The sequence below is a fragment of the Marmota flaviventris genome, chromosome 12, assembly GCF_047511675.1.
Source record: "Marmota flaviventris isolate mMarFla1 chromosome 12, mMarFla1.hap1, whole genome shotgun sequence".
In the NCBI taxonomy this organism is placed as follows: Eukaryota; Metazoa; Chordata; class Mammalia; order Rodentia; family Sciuridae; genus Marmota; species Marmota flaviventris.
In genome coordinates, this window is record NC_092509.1 from 54,784,532 (window position 1) to 54,800,416 (window position 15,885).

The 15,885-nt window shown below is 43.2% G+C and overlaps 1 protein-coding gene across 1 annotated transcript in view; it reads left to right on the plus strand.

Annotated features, from left to right (window-relative positions):
- Positions 1-15,885, plus strand: part of Kif26b (kinesin family member 26B) — a 326,670-nt gene that overhangs the window by 53,804 nt on the left and 256,981 nt on the right. The window contains exon 3 of the mRNA XM_071619670.1: positions 9,924-10,090. Within this exon, the coding sequence (XP_071475771.1) occupies positions 9,924-10,090 (167 nt within the window). The remainder of the gene's footprint in view (positions 1-9,923; positions 10,091-15,885) is intronic.

Consider the following 15,885-nt stretch of genomic DNA (forward strand, 5'->3'; position numbering starts at 1 on the left):
AGAGAGGTGGCCCTGCCCTTTTACCTTCTAGCAAAACAAAGAATAAAAGAAAACAGTTACCAGGTGCTGAGGGGCCAGATTTAAGCCCTGATAACGGGTTTCATGAAACTGAGCAGCCTCTTCTATTTGCTCAGTCTCATCACATAGGGCGGAACACTGATGAAGGTGAGGCTATAAATTAAGGGGGAAGAAAAGGCAACCCTTGTAGGCCCTGTGTGTCGCGGTTGTGGAATTCTCTTTTGCAAGAGGTCACTGAGTCAAATGCTGTGGATGGATAATTTTATGGCCACTAATAAAATTTATAGCCAAACCAAGCTAAGATAATAAGGGTAATCAAACGTCCAGTCCTGGGACATACGAATCCCATCTTGGCCTGTTGATGCTGGCTGGGGATAGAGGGGGTGATCAGCCCAGGGAGGAGTTTATCTGTGTAACCCAAGGCCAGACTCAGAGTCTTAGAGGTGATTTGTGCGTGCATCGGAGCTGTGGGGACAGGGCCAGGCCTGGGGCAAGCTTCCAGTCTAGGAAGCCACCACCCGTGCGCCAAGGATAGCATTCCAAGAGCACTAGGAAAATGAATTGTATTTATTATTGATTTATTTTTAATTTTATTTAAATGTCTAAGAGTAAACCCTGCACCTAAGGAAGGATCTGGAATACTAGGTTATGAAAAGAATGTTAGCTGGCTATTCAGGTGTGACTTAGCAGGCTTGAGGGAAGATAAGAAAGGATGGTATTTTATTTACACAAGTGGAAAGAAATCAAATAATGTTTAATGAGAGAGTCAAGTTCATGTGGGAGCTTTCCTCAGCCCAGATCCCCCCAGCTTGCCTGCTCTCGTCCTCTCCTTCCCCTCCCCCTTTACTTCCCCTCCCCCTCCTTCCCTCTGTGGAGGGCCCAGCCTGACTCAGCTCCTGTAGCCCTCAGGCATGGGCTAGTTGGGGTCTTGTCACTTTGCACCCTGACCACCCCTGATAAGACACACCATGTGCAGAGACACATCAGAGTCACTGGAGGACAGAAACCCTAGGCTCTTGGCCATTTTCTCTGACTCTGATCCCCTCATTCATAGTCCTCATAACCACCCTAAATGGCAGAGCAGGTGCAGGACCTCCTGGAACAAATTGAAAGGGATTAACTCCTTAGTATTGTTTTGTGTGTGAGCACGTGCTAAAATATACATGACCTAAACTTGACCATTTTACCCGTTTTTGAGTCTACAGTTCAGTGGTCTTAAGTCCATTCTCCTTGTGCAGCCATCACCACCACATACCTCCAGCACCTTTGTCATCCCAAACCCAAACTCCAGACCCACTGGACACCAACTCCCTACTCCCCATGTCCCTTGCAACCCCCGTTCTATTTTCTACCTCTATGGATTTGACTATTCTACATACCTCCTAGAAGTGGAATCATGCAGTGTGTTCTGTGTTGTAGCTGTAGTTATTTTTTAGATAATGTTTAGAAAGGGGAAAATTCATTGTATTGCCCTTGTACATTTTATTCAAGCAAAAAGGACCCGGCAAATAGGGAACTTGCTGCAATGTTTTCTGAGACTTCTGAACCAAAATGAGTCTTGCTGATGTTGGCTTTTGCCCCATCACAGACCCTGCTGAAACCAGGCGCAGCGCCGCCTACCCTGCCTTTGAATCATGGCATTGCAATTCTGAGTTGTTCTGGTTTCCAGGTGAAGGGACAAGCAGGGTGTCCCAGTATCTCAGGAGCAGAAAGTATGGGAATAAAAGAGCTGAGTGACATCAGTTATCGAGGATGGAGGGCAGCAGGGTCCACAGAAGACACTGACACACATGGGTACTGCAGAGGAGGGACTGGTCGCCAGTGGAGTGTGCCAGTGCTTCCCTCTTAAGTGGGCCATTTCTTTTGTTTCTCGGCCTGCGAGGATGAAATCAACATAACTTGTGAAATGAAGCATTTCAGTCCCCAGAGGCAGAAGCATTGAAGCAAGAGACATGTACCCGTGGCTGTCAAGAGCAAGAGTCCTCCATAGCTGCTCTCCTTGGCTCTGAAGGAAGAGTCTGGCGGGTTGCAAAGTGGCAGCTGCTCCTTGGGGGGAGCCGTGCTGGGCCCCCCTCTGCCAGATGCACTCACAGTCAGCCCCACAAGTGACTCCACAAGGGGATGGAGACGTATTCCTACCATGAAAGCAAAGACTCATATAAAGAAAAGGTTGTAAAACAATTTTTTCTGTCTCTTTCTGATCTGAGTAAAAACCGAATAAGGCTTATGTGGGAGGAAGGTGTGTTTCTGTTCACCGTGGTCAGCTTTCTATGATCTGTCCATCTGCCATGGGACATCTGCATGATCAGCTGGAGTTTGTTTTATCTTTGGTTTGAGGATGCCTTGTTTACTCTTTGCTTTTGCAGATATACTTCCCTCATTTACAGTTTATATGGGCTTTTTGAAAATGTATTCTAGTGTCTTAATTCCCTAAAAGCGAAGAATTGATAGCATACAAGCTTCCTCAGACAACACCAGGATTAAAAATGAGCTGCAAACTGATCTCTTTCAAGAAAATTTTGAGTTGATTTATGCTAAGATTGATCAAGCATATTTATTGAGCACTTACTGTCTATAAAATCATAAAACATTAAGTATCAGTCTAAGGAGCAAATAATAGTAAAAGAGACTCCCAAGACAGTGAGACATTAATTGTGTAAGATAAAATGTTATTAGATGCTATTTTCTGAGATTTGGGGGGAGTATTGTATCATTAAATATAGTTAATTAAAGATTGAATAGGAAGCAATTGCTGTTCATAGATGTCTCTACATAGGAAATGGATACTGTTGGAGTTCCCTGCTTTCTTGGCAGAGTCAAAGGGAGGTGGCTTTCTGGGTCAATAATGCCATTTAAGATGAACCCCCATGCTGACACATGCTGTAGCTCTCAGAGTCGTTCTTTAGTGGGGGAGTTAAAGGTCAATGGCTCACAGTTTGCAATTTGCAACCTGGAGGCAACCTTAGTTCTGATTCTGCGGTCAAGATCATAACCAAATTTAAGATTGACTGTTTCTTTGGGGACAAGTACTGAGCTTCTCATATTGAGACAGTACAAAAACCTTAAAGAGTGATTGGAGGACAAGAACCATACATAAAGTTGAAATATATGGAGACATATTATTTCTACGAAGTCTGTGAGAAGCAGCTGTCATTGCCCACATAGTGCCATGTGGGATTGTCACATACAAGGAGGACCCCACAGGTACCCACATACACATGTGTCAGCACCTGTGCAAACACACGTGTGCAACCTCACCCCTCAACCTTGCTCCTTTTATTACCACCCTGTATTTCATTTACCACTGCCCCCTGCCATTCCCAGCGGGATTTGATGTGGTGTTTTGAAAGTAACAGATACCATTAAGTAGTGAGGTTCCCCCCACCCCATGTAAACGAGCTGGAGAGCTAAAATCAGGTTTTAATCAGAACCAAACCCAAAACAATCCTGTGGTGAAAATCTAGTCCCCCATGTCTGTGATCAGGACCGCCCAGTGAGTTTTCAGCTGCGGCTTTTAGACTAGGAGGAAGGCATCTATGCATGATCCTGATAATGAATCCTTTCCACCAGGTTTTGGGTTTTTCAGATATGTTGGTTGGATATTTTGAGGTCTGGAACCTGAATTTTCTCAGGAAGAAGTACATTTCTTTCCTAGGATCGCCAGAGAAGAGATAAATTAGGAGCAGTCTACAAAGCAGTGGTAAACCATAGTCCTTTAAAAATGAAGCTCTGGATTCCTCACTGTGCAGTGAAGCTGCAGTTTTGAGGACATCAGCTGTCTTGGGGACTTTTTTAAATAGTGGACTGCAGGGAGGGGCCTGTGAGAAGAGCCTGAGTGAGGAAGCTCTTCTGGGGGGGGTGGGGAGTGTGAAGCAGAGAAATGGAACAGCAGGGTTCAGAGTGCAGAATGCAAACCACTCAGACAGATCCAGGTTCTGATCTTGGCTCCTCCATTTGCTACCTGTTTTCCCTGTAGAGGTGACAAGCTCTCTGACCCTCAGTTTCCTCCCTGGTGAAATGGCTCCATTGTCTTAGACTCCAGTTTCTGCAGATGGCCCTGTTAGGACTGCTGTGTGGGCCCCATGGGCATCCACCACAGCCCATTCTTCTGCCCCATCTGTGTGCCGCACACCTGGCCTGGGAGCCAGACACGAGGTGATGAGGTGTTGGAATGACTGGAGAAGGGTCGGGGGCCTCAGGAGACTCATTGCCTGGCCCTTTGGAAATAGATTACCCAAGGCTTTGGGGAAGATTTTTACAGACAGAATAGTGCCTTTATTATACCTAGCTGCAAAAGCAGGCCCCTCTTCCACAGATGGCCCTTGAAATGTGGGGAGCCCCACTGACTGGTAAAAATTTAGAAGCCAAAAGACGCATGAGTGCTGTGTCAAGGAACAAAAACTGTGGGGTTCCTTAGGGAATTCCACTCCTGAGAACCAGCTCTGGCATAGGGAGGCTGAGGAATGAAGGGCCCCCCGGTGGGTGAGATTTCACCCCTACCATAGGACCAGGGTGGAGGCCAGGGGGCCCAGGCTCTTTCCTTCAGAAGCACATTGGGAGTGACCTGTTCCCTCCTCGGGCCTCCAGGCCCAGGTTTGACACCGCACTGCTTGCCCCACGAGCAGGTGAACATGGACTCCTTTGTTCCTTCTTGACTCTTCCGAGTCTCTCTTTGACCTAAAGATTTGGCTAAAAACACATTGTGAAAGCCTCTCTGCTATTGAGTTACAGAGAGATAGTGCCTCTCCACACACATCTTCATTTTGGAGAGAGGGAACACGTCTTGGGCTGAGAACAAGTTTCTCCGTCTAGCCTTGTTTCCAATCTCGTGAAGTCAGACACTAAGCAAAGTGTACTTTCTATATTCCCCCGGATCTGTCTGGTCCTCAGGTTATTAAACAAACCTCAGTAACTGAGGTCAGGTGGTATAAGGAAGGAAAATGAAACAAAAAGAATGGAATCAGAGGCCTGTATTTATTCCCATTTGGCTGAGTGAGCCTGAGACAGATCGTCTGTCTCTTCTGAGCCTCTTTTATTCTCATCTGTAAAATGGGAAGAGCAGCCGACCTGTCTACACAACTTTGTATTGACTGTTTCCAATGGAAGAAAGGGGAAGTGGTTATCAGCAGCTGAGGGGTGGACGGATGTAAGGGCATCTCTTTATGGTGATATATTTGTCATAAATACAGATCGTTAGCCTTAACGTACATCCAATCCAGGAACAAGCTGTCACAGTTTCAGAGAGCCACAGAAAGAATTTAGTTCAGAGCAGTTCTTTCCTATCTGAATCTTACCCAGTAGGCAATTATTTTGTTACTTTGATTCATGGGATGATTTAGTTACAGCCTGTGATATGGTCATAGGGTTAGTTTTCAAGGTTGAGTGAGAATAAATTTTTTGGTCACAAGTATCTTGGTGACAAGCAAGACAATATACTGGTAAGAAGTTATCCATCAAAACCTAGCACTCAGAAGCCTACATCCCAGTAAATGGGTGAAGGATGAGAGCTTATTTGGCAACAAAGCTCTTTCTCTCTCACTAATTAGCTGAAGCTGAAAAAATGTTAATTGTTAAATTAAAGCATCTGTAGCTGCTTCTACTGAGAGCAAGCCCTGCTCCTCTCCTCTTTATAAAGATGAGCTAAGCAGAGGTAACAGAAGTTGCTTTTGGCCAGCTGTCCTGTAGTGTACATTTGAGCAAGATAGATATTGACTGCCAGGAAACTGTACACAACTTGCAAGAGAAAATTTTTAAAAAAGGAAGAAGTAAATATTGAAGATATCAGAGATGCCTAGAAATGTTTGCACCTTTGCCTGCCAGAGTGTCTGGCTCTACCAAATACCCAATGTGTAGTTATTCATATGAATGAGTGAACAACTGAACTAGTGGACGGAAAAGAAACGGCTGGGGGAGGAGCTCAGTGGTAGAACACTGGCCTAGCATGTGTGTTTGGCCCCAACACTGCAAGGTGGGGCAGCACTCGATCCTTGAACTATCACATAGTAGAACAAATCTACTTCACTTGGGCAGCGATAGAGTTGGGGGAAAATATTGTCATATTCTAAGAGTCCAACAAAATAGAAAAAGAAAAAAAGGTTTTTTGTTTTGTTTTGTTTTGTTTTTAATTTGTGATGTTGGGGATAGAACCCAGAGCCTCATGCTTGCTAGGCAAGTGTTCAAAACAATGAAATTTTAAAAAGAAATGTATTCTTATTTAAGAGAAGATTTAATCAAATAAATGTGAGCAGTAGAAAATATCAATAGCTTAGAGTTATACCACAAATATGTTTTGAGTATCCTTGTATGCCAGGCATTGTGCTGACCTGAGGATGCAGTGGTAGGCAAAACAGCCCTAGGCCTAAATGATGCTGCAAAGTAAGAAAAAATGATTTATTATTGGATGCGTAGTATAATCCAAAGTTCAGACACTGAAAGAAAATTTGATGTATTCCAGAGAATAAAAGCATGTGCAAAGGCCCTGTGGCAGGAGGAGCAGGAAGTGTATTTGAGGACCTTGGGGGAGGCCAGGGTCCTAGAATGCAGAATGAGGGGGAGATAAATTAGCAGTTGCTGTAGCCAAAACGTTGTGTATTATTTGTGAAAGTTTGTAATCCTAGAAGGAGATAGTACATATAAGTACAAAAGAGAACATGAAATTTTAGGTGATAAGAGTCTATAGAAGTAGGCATCTCATGGTATGCCATCTCTGCATTGTGCAACAAGCAGAACAAAATCTGTAGAGACCATTCAAATAAACTCCGAAATGAGCTCAGTCTGATTCCTGGGGGGAGCGGGTGTGAGTGCACAGAAAAGGATACGAACGTGATTCTGGCTGTGTCTGGAAAGGGGCAGGATGGGCCATGTGACTTTTATATTAGAAGCTATTATCTGAGTCACACATCTGATTTTGATGCACAATGACCTGTGAGGAAAGTCAACCAGCAAATGAGTGTGTTGTGCCATTTTTGACACCTTGTGTACTCTGGAGGGGCCTCTCGCCCAGTCTTCTGTTTGTGATGTTCCCTTTTCACTACTGTATTTCTCATCCCAAGTCTGGAGAGATGGGGATAGAATTCTTCGGCCTCAGTGCAGATCAGCTGTCCTTGAAGGTGCCCTGTAAACCATTAGGCCATGTGTGGGGATTGGCAAGGTGCCTCACACAGAGGCATGGGCTTTAGTTTCAATTTCAATTTTATGTGTTTGGTTATCTTACAAGATAAAAAAAAAAGTTAATATTTGTTAATGATGGTAGCGGATACACTTGCACATGTTTTATTATCATTTGACTTTTTTCTATATGCTTTTTTTTTAATTAGAAGGAAGGAGAATGTATTTATATTTTTAATTGGAAAGAGCGGGGTCAGCTAGAAGGGAGGAGGGAGGAGCACTGGCATGACTTGGCGGATCACTCCTCCAGTCCTCAGATACCTAAAGAGAAGAACTGGAAGACAATGATCTTGTAGATCCATCTTAACTCTTAGGCATTCCATTATGCTAACTTCTAAAAGCAGTCAATTACTGGATAATCCTACTTGTGGGCTTAAGAATCCAATGTCCCATGCCCATAAATTCCCAATTCTTTAAAAGACCCAATGTTGCTTGGCACAAGATAACCAGTAGCTCTCTCTGGAGGAAACTTATGCCTTGAAATTCATTTGCCAAGTGGCATTTTTGAAAAATCATGATCCCGCAGGATGTTCATATCCATCCTGGGCCAGACTCCGGAGTTTGGAACCATTCAGAAGCCTATGCCTCTGTGAGGTGCCTTCCCGTTCCTCACACACATGCTGGCTTCTCTCTGGGTTTGCTGGGCACCTTTAAGGACAATAATACGTACTGAGGCAGAAGAATCCTATTTTTTTCTCCCCTATTGGAAATACAGTAAGGAAAGGAAAATGACACAAGCAACAGACTGGATGAAAACACCCACTAAAGTGTATCAGGTGTCACTAATTGCAAAGCACACTCACTTCCTGGCTTACTGACTTTTTTCAAATATATCATTGTGTGTCAAGATCAGATGTGTGCCTTAGATTGTAGATTTTTTTTTTTTTTAACCAGGCACTTACCCAGCCACATCCCCAGCCCTTTTGATTTTTTATTTTGATATAGGGTTTAGCTAAGTTGCTTAGGGCCTTGTTAAATTGCTGAAGCTGGCTTTGAACTTGTGATCCTCCTGCCTCGGCCTCCCAAGTCCCTGGAGGATAACATGCATGTGCCACCAGGCTTTTTTGGCTGTACTGGGAATGGAACCCAGGACCTCACGTGTGCTAGAGAGTGCTTTACCCCTGAGCCACATCCCACGCCCAAATTATAGCTCTTTGATAAAAACAACGGTGCCATGATTTTGTGGATTTGTTTTGGACAGTCATTATATAGGCTGACATCCTGTACCACCTGAGTCTCCACAAACACTAATTAATGTGGATAATAGTATTCATAACTATATTCTCAACTGCCCCCCTCTGGCCGGCCTCCTTCCTCTGGGGGAATGGCAGGAGGGTAGCCTTCCCTTCCTGCCACAGGCAGCAGAGGAAGTGTAGAGAAGGTGACACGGGCCCTCTGCAGAGTCAGCAGTCCTTGCTGAGTGCAGGGAATGTCCTCCGGGCCACCAGCTGCCTTTGCTGCCTCCTCTCCAGTTTCTCTTACAGAGGGTCAAGTTTCCTTCCAATGCGCTGAATGAATGGGAATAAGAAAGTGTGCGCTGGCAGAACTTCAGCCAAACAGAGCCAGGGCTTTCCAAGTAAGAGCAGGAATTTAAGCGGAGCAAGTTTCGAGTCAATGGGACTCAGAGTAAATGGCCATTCTGCTAATAATGAAAAGTACAAATGTTTTTATGTTCCAAGGTTAACAAATGGGATTCTTTCACTGCCCTACTGGCCTGCTCCGTTACAAAGTGGAAACTGTTCCTGATCTTTGCTTTATTGCACTTGTATTTTCCAAGCGATTAGAAGCATTTTCCACTTGGTATATAAGGGTTGGAGTGGGCTCAAGACTTTTTTTTTTTTAAACAGAAGTTTCCTTTTCTTTTAAACTAACATTTTTCTCATTTTGCAAGTAGACTGACGTTTTAAAGAACAGGTTTTTCGAATAGCACATTTAGACTTTGCCTCTGTAATTATCACATTTGTCATGAGATTAGCACTTTCCAACAGTATTCTTCTCTACCAGATTCTCATTTCGCCCAGAAGTGTGGTTCTTCTTAGCATATGATAGGAATTTAGACAGAATGGGCTATCCTCTAGGACTTCTGTTATAAACACAATCGTTACAAAGAAAATGAAAGCCATTTATTTTAATGAACCAGAAATCTAAACCCTCCATAAAGACCTTTGGCAATTCTTGTTAATGATGTTTGTTTTTATTTGCTTTTCAAATTCACCTGTTTTGCCAACTTCCCAGAGCAGACCACAAACACTGCCACCAAAAACTATTTTGCTTAGTTCCTTGGGTTCTTCATACACAGTCTTACCTTTTCCTGAATCAAACTATACCTTTAGCCCAGTTCTCCATTTGAGAGCATCTGGGGCCACTTGGGGTTGGAAATCAGCATTAGTTGATGGTACCATTCTGGTCTTGGGCTGCAAAGAGCATGTGATAATGGTTCATGTTTTACTTCCCCTCCAAATGGTGGACATAATGAAACTTGCAATGTCAGGGGTTATTTTATTCCATTATTTTAAATGAAAACTGGATGATAGCCTTACTAACATGCTGGAGAATTGCAGAATCCCTTAGCACCCACATGTCACTGAATGCAGGTAGCTTGCGAACCCATTCCCACTTGCCTCCCTCTCCCTTCCCCCACACTACTGGTCCCCTCACCCAAATAGAGAGATTCTGACAGTGGTCAGAAAATGCAATAAGCCACAGGTACTGAGCTCCACATCCATTTTCCTTGTCAGATCTCCCAGCTGATGACAGAGACAAGCCGGGAGGGCCTGACAGAAGCAGCTCTGAACCGCTACAATGCAGACAAGCCAGCGGCCTGCAGCGTCCCCGCCTCACAGGGCTCCTGTGTGGCCAGTGAGACTTCCACAGGCACCTCGGTGGCTGCTTCCTTCTTTGCAAGGTAAGAGATGCTTGGACCCTTGGTTCTTTGACATGTACCCAGCTTGGTTCTTCCATGTGGACCCGTTCAGCTTGAAGAATTAGTTTGGGGCTGTCCTTTGACCTTGCTCATTAAGATGGAATTCCTCAACCTTGACATGGTTGTCATCTCAGATCAGAAGACTGTTCATGGTAGGAATTGTCCTGTGCATTGGAAGATGTTTAGGAGCATCCTTAGTCTCTACCCTGCAGATGTCAGTGAGAGCTCTCCCCCCTGTTGTGACCAGCAAATATGTCTCCAGACATTGACAGATGTGGCCTGGGTTGAGAACCACTGCTGTAAGAACATGTGACTCTAAAGCTGGTCCTTCTTGGGATGAGGACTTGCATAGGTCCAACCCTTTGGCTGTTATTTCCAGAATGATCTGCTCATTTCAGAAAATGACTGCCTAAAAAATTGACTATTAAATAGATGGTCTTTTTTTTCTTTCTTTCTTGACATAGTGGATCAAATACTGTCCAGCTAATCTGGGAAACGTAAAAAAATGAGAAACAAAAAAGAAAGGTATTTTAACAATGTTTTCTGCCTAATTTTAGCAACATGGCAGAGACAGGACTGGAGACAAAGGACAGCTGAGTGGGAAGGAACTTTGGTGATTGTCTAATTCGATCTCCTTATTTTATGAATGAGTAAACTGAGGACCAGAGAGTTCAACCATCAGTTAATTTATAGTAAAGCCAGAAATAGAAACCAGATTCCTCTACTCTTTTCTCTATGACTCATTCTTTATTTGACACTTGGAGCTTAACCTTAGAAAACTGTCTCTACCAAAGATTTACAAGCTGCTGAGTAAATAGGATGTTAAATAGATAGCTCCAGATAAGATGTTAGAAGATCCCAGTTCTGCCTCAGTTTCTTCATCTATACAATGAGGGTAACACCTACTCTGCAGGATTGCTATGAGGTTTAAAATGAGACCATTGTAAATTATAAAGTACTTCTATTAGTTCAGTGTGGACTTAGCCAGTGTGTTGCTAAGAAGGAATTTTGTGTGTGGCTGTTCTTATCCTTGTGAAAGATGTAATCCAAGACAAAAATATGAGGAAGGGGCTCTGATGAGGAAAGAAGCAAGTCCACGTGGGAAGTGAGGACTAATGTCCTGAATTAAGACCCCATAAAAGCGGTGCATGGAGCCTGTTGCATCATGCAGTTGGAGGGGCTCATTGTGCTTTGGTGCCATATTTATTGTTCTCTGGATACTTGGGCCAACTTGAAATATACGGGAATAAATACTGGCCACCCAACAGTGGGGGCCATTTTTTGCTCTTGTCTGTACATGCATTTCTGTGTTGTTCAGACCATTGGGCAGGAACCCCAAGTTCCCTAGAAAGCATTATCCATGCCACTTAGAAAGGGAATGAAGAAGTGAAATAGTTTATGAGGAAATGTCAAAAACACAGAAGATCCGAGGATAAGATAGGTTATGAGAGTGTCTATCATAAGATAGGTTATGAGAGGGGGCTGACCAAAGTGTTCACCTAAGAAACCTTTGACACTTGAGCTTAACCTTAGAAAAATGTCTCTGCTAAAGATTTGCAAGCTCCTGAGTAAACAGGATATTAAATAGATAGCACCAGAGAAGATGTTAGAAGAAGTGTTGTGTGGGTTCAGCCTGGAGAAGGATCAGGGCCACCTTCTTGCTGCTGTTAGCATTCTCTTGGGTCATTGTGTAAAAGTGGATCTGGTTGGTTCTGTGGAGCACCCGAGTGTGTAGACGAAGGCTGGATGAACCTTAATGAGAGAATGGAGAGATTGCCCAGCTAGCAATGAAGGTGAACTTGCCACAATTTTCACACTGCCCCAGGGGAGAGTGAAGTCCCCATCAGCAAGGGGTCAAGGATGCCTGGAATGATTACCTGACCTCAGTGCTTGACATTTGGTGCTCTACTGAAAGGTGGCTTCCAATGTTCCTTTCTACCCCGACATTCTTTGAACTTGAAAAGTCTTCAGAATCCATTCAGAGAAATTTGTAGGAAATCACCTTACTCAACCCCAAAACAAAACAAACAAACAAAACCCAGAAGAAAGATTCAAAGCAGGAAGAAATAAAGTTAGGACTTCCAAGGGACATTGTTTAGAGAGATAAGTGTTTAGGATCCTTCTTGTTCCAGGAAACCAGCAATGTCTTTAAAGCCAAAGAAAAGATGCCAAAATAAGATAGGCCTGGGAAGGCCTGAGTGTAGACAAATGGTGTGTGCCTGGGGCCAGATTTCAGTTCATCAGGGAGGATCTAAAAAAAAAAGGCAACTGACATCAGGGAAGGAATGACAGATCACTGGCAAAGGTGGTCTTCTATGGGACTTTTGCTTGTACAGTCAGGAAGGGGGCAGTGTGGGAATGGAGATGCCCAGGTGAACCCCAGATGGATGGGCCAAGGATAGCAATTGGAGGAGGCCCTCCAGTAAACAAAGACTCTGAAACTCATCTCTGCAAACTCTTAAGAGCTTGAGGTATTAGCTTTCAAAGAACTGGAAAAGATCCATTGGGCTGCCTAATTCCTAATTATTTTCTTTGTCATAAACACTAATAGCCCTTGGAGTTTAATGGTATAAGCACTGACAGCACATGGTTTGTGTTCAAAGGGCTTACAGTGCACAGTCGGGGGGAGTACCAGTGTGAAAAAGAACACACAGAAACACGCACACATACACACACATCTTACCCTCCCTCACCCATTACCCCATTTTGCTCTGTCATTCTCCTGGGCAATAATTTGATTTTCCCTCCTCCAAATGCTGGAGGCAGCGTATCTGTCACTGATGGGCACCTACAGCAGAAGACTGAGTACCTTATTAAGGTCTGCCGTCAGAACCAGCTCAGCTTTTGTTGTCCAACAGAACTGAGCCCAGCATCAAAGAGCCTTTCAGTTTCAGCTGTGTAAGGTGATGTCACAGGCAGCTTTTGAGAGAGGTAAAATGTGTATTTGTTTCTAGTGTCGATATTGGAAATGCTTTGGCGGTAATGGATTCACATGGAAGAATAGGAGTCTTTGTTCTCAGAGGGATTTGGGGACGAAATAAGTTCCTTTACATCTCCAATCTGTGTTCACCATGCGTCAACTCTTCCTGCTTGGTTGTGTGATGGAGATGCAGCCCTCTGAGTCTGCTGGGCCCTGGAACAAGTAGCTCCAAGTCAGGACACAAAGGGTGGCTTTCTTGCAAGAGGCCATGCTGGGGGTCATGTCATTTTTATACAGGAGGGATATCATTTACCAAATTTGTGGCAAAACTCAGTGTTTATCACTCACCATTAACTAAGCTCCTGATAGGCACAATCCTCCTTCATCTTCAGAATAATCCTATGATGTAGATCCTGTTATGTGCTCTGAATTATGGCTAAAGAAAGTGGGACCCGGAGGTTTCATTACTATGTTAGCATCTGTCACTATACCAAACACCTGAGATAACAACTTATAAAGAGAAAAGGTTTATTTTGGATTACAGTTTTGGAGCTTCCAATTCATGATCCATTGGCCCCCCTGGCTTTGGGCCTGTGGCAGCAGATCCTGGACAGAGCATGTGGAAGAGCAAAACTATTTGCCTTATGGCTAGGGAGCAGAAAAGAGTTAGGAGGATGCTGAGGTCCCTCTGTCGCTTTTGACATAAAGACTTCCCAACAGCACCACTCTGGGAAGCAAACCTGTAACATATGACATTTGGGGGATGTTAGCAGTTACTGACCCCAAACCACATAGCCAGGAAGTGGCAGAATAAGGAATCCATCTAATTTCCTCTCACGTAAGAGCCCAGATTCCTATTCTCTGTGCTCAACAGGCACAGTAAGACATTGCATTATAGGGGTTTTTCCCACCATCATCATGAACCGATGTTCATGCTTATCAAATACTTTTGAAATTATTGGACCTTCAACTTGCTTGAAAAGGTAAGTAGAACACAACAACAAAACAGATTTTTTGAGGATTACACTTTTCTGTATGATTCTGTGTGTGTGTGTGTGTGTGTGTGTGTGCGCGCGTTGTAGGAATTGAACCCATGGATGTTTTCCTACCTAACTACATACATCCTAAGCTCCTCTAACTTTTTTTTAAATTATTTATTTATTTTTTAAAAAATATCTCATTAAGTTGTCAAGCATGGCCTTAAATCTGCAACCCTCCTGCCTCAACCTCCCAAGTCACTAGGATTACAGGTGTGTGCTGCTTGATCAGCAGCCTTTCTTTTTAAATGTTTACTTTTCAGATATACAGGTGGAACTCCAGGTAGACCTTGTTGTATCTCAAATTCAATATTTAAGAATTCCAATTATGATAAGCAATAGTTCTTATCATAATGTGTTGTTCCAAGCGTGAGCTGGGGACCAGTGCTAGTCCACACAGTTACCTGTCAATGATAAGTATAGATATTGAGAAGAAGCATTTAGAAGCTTCTGTAGTTATTTGACAGAGTAATTTTCAGTTTACTATCTTCATGCATTTGTGTTGCTCTAACAAACTGCCCAAGACAAACTAAAAAGAACAGAAATTTGTTTCTTACCATCCTGGAGTCTGGGATGCCCGAGATCAAGGTGCCAGCACTGGTGTCTGGTGAAGAGTGCTCTCTGCTTCCAAGATGGCACCTTGATGCTGGTCCTCAGGTGGTGGAAGGTGGAAGGGACCATCTCTCTCTGAAGCCTGTTTTATAAGGGCATCAATTCATTCACGAAGGCGTCACCCTTACAGCCATCTCACCTTCTGAAGGCCTGACCTTTTAATACCAGCACAATGGGGATCAAGTTTTAAAAAAATTTTGGAGGGACACATTCAAACTGTAGCATCTGTTGAAATCTATATTTATGCAATCTGTTGACTACAGATTTTTCACTACCTTCAATGCATTTATTGTCATCAGAGCTTCTCTTTCTCTTCCTTCTGAACAAGATTATTTTGAATTTAGTGAATCCCTTGGAGATTCTGTTACACAAGTTTTTACTGGTATTTTGTATATAAAAAGAAACAAAAAGTGGCTCTTACACTGACACTTGGAGAAGCAGTGCTTTAGAGAATGAAGGAGCCCAAAACACCTCATCTGTCCTCTTTTGCCTCTCCTGCCAGAATTTCTTTCTTTTCTTTTAAAAAAAAAAAAAAAAAAAAAAAAAACAATCAGTATCTTGGTACTTTAGTAATCTGCTTTTGGAAAAACTTTTTTTTCCTTCCCCCCAAAAAGAATAGTGACAGTGGACTTAAAGCAGAAATTGGCACATTGATTCTTAAGTTGGTTAGCAAGTATGTTCTGGCTTTGAACATAGAGAACATTTCAAATGTGGGAATCTCCTTTGCATAATTCTTACAGTAATGTGAAATGGTGAGATAGGGTATGATTAAACTTTCCCATGTGTTGACTGTTCACTTTGGGTAAAGATTTTACTTAATTATGTGCTTTGCCTTATGAATACAAAGCATACAAAACCCAATTAAAAACCTGGGGTGAAACCAAGAATCTCTTCTTGGAGGTTCTGACTTTTATACAATGTTTTACTGTCGATTAAAAATTCATATTTCCTAGGTCTGGAATTTTCTGGGTATATTTTGATGCTCACCTCAATATAGCATCACCCTCTGTTTTCTTTTGCACATTTGCTAGTCAGGGCTGTATTTCCTCCCACCAACTCCTTTAGCTCTTTGCCTCTGGCCCAAACTCATTCTTTTCTTAGGAATGTTATTATGCTTCTACCCATCTCAATCTCTCATGCAATTCCTTCAATCTTGGACTTTAAATGGCTCCTTGTACTGTCTAACAGCTTTCTCCAAGTCCCTGGAG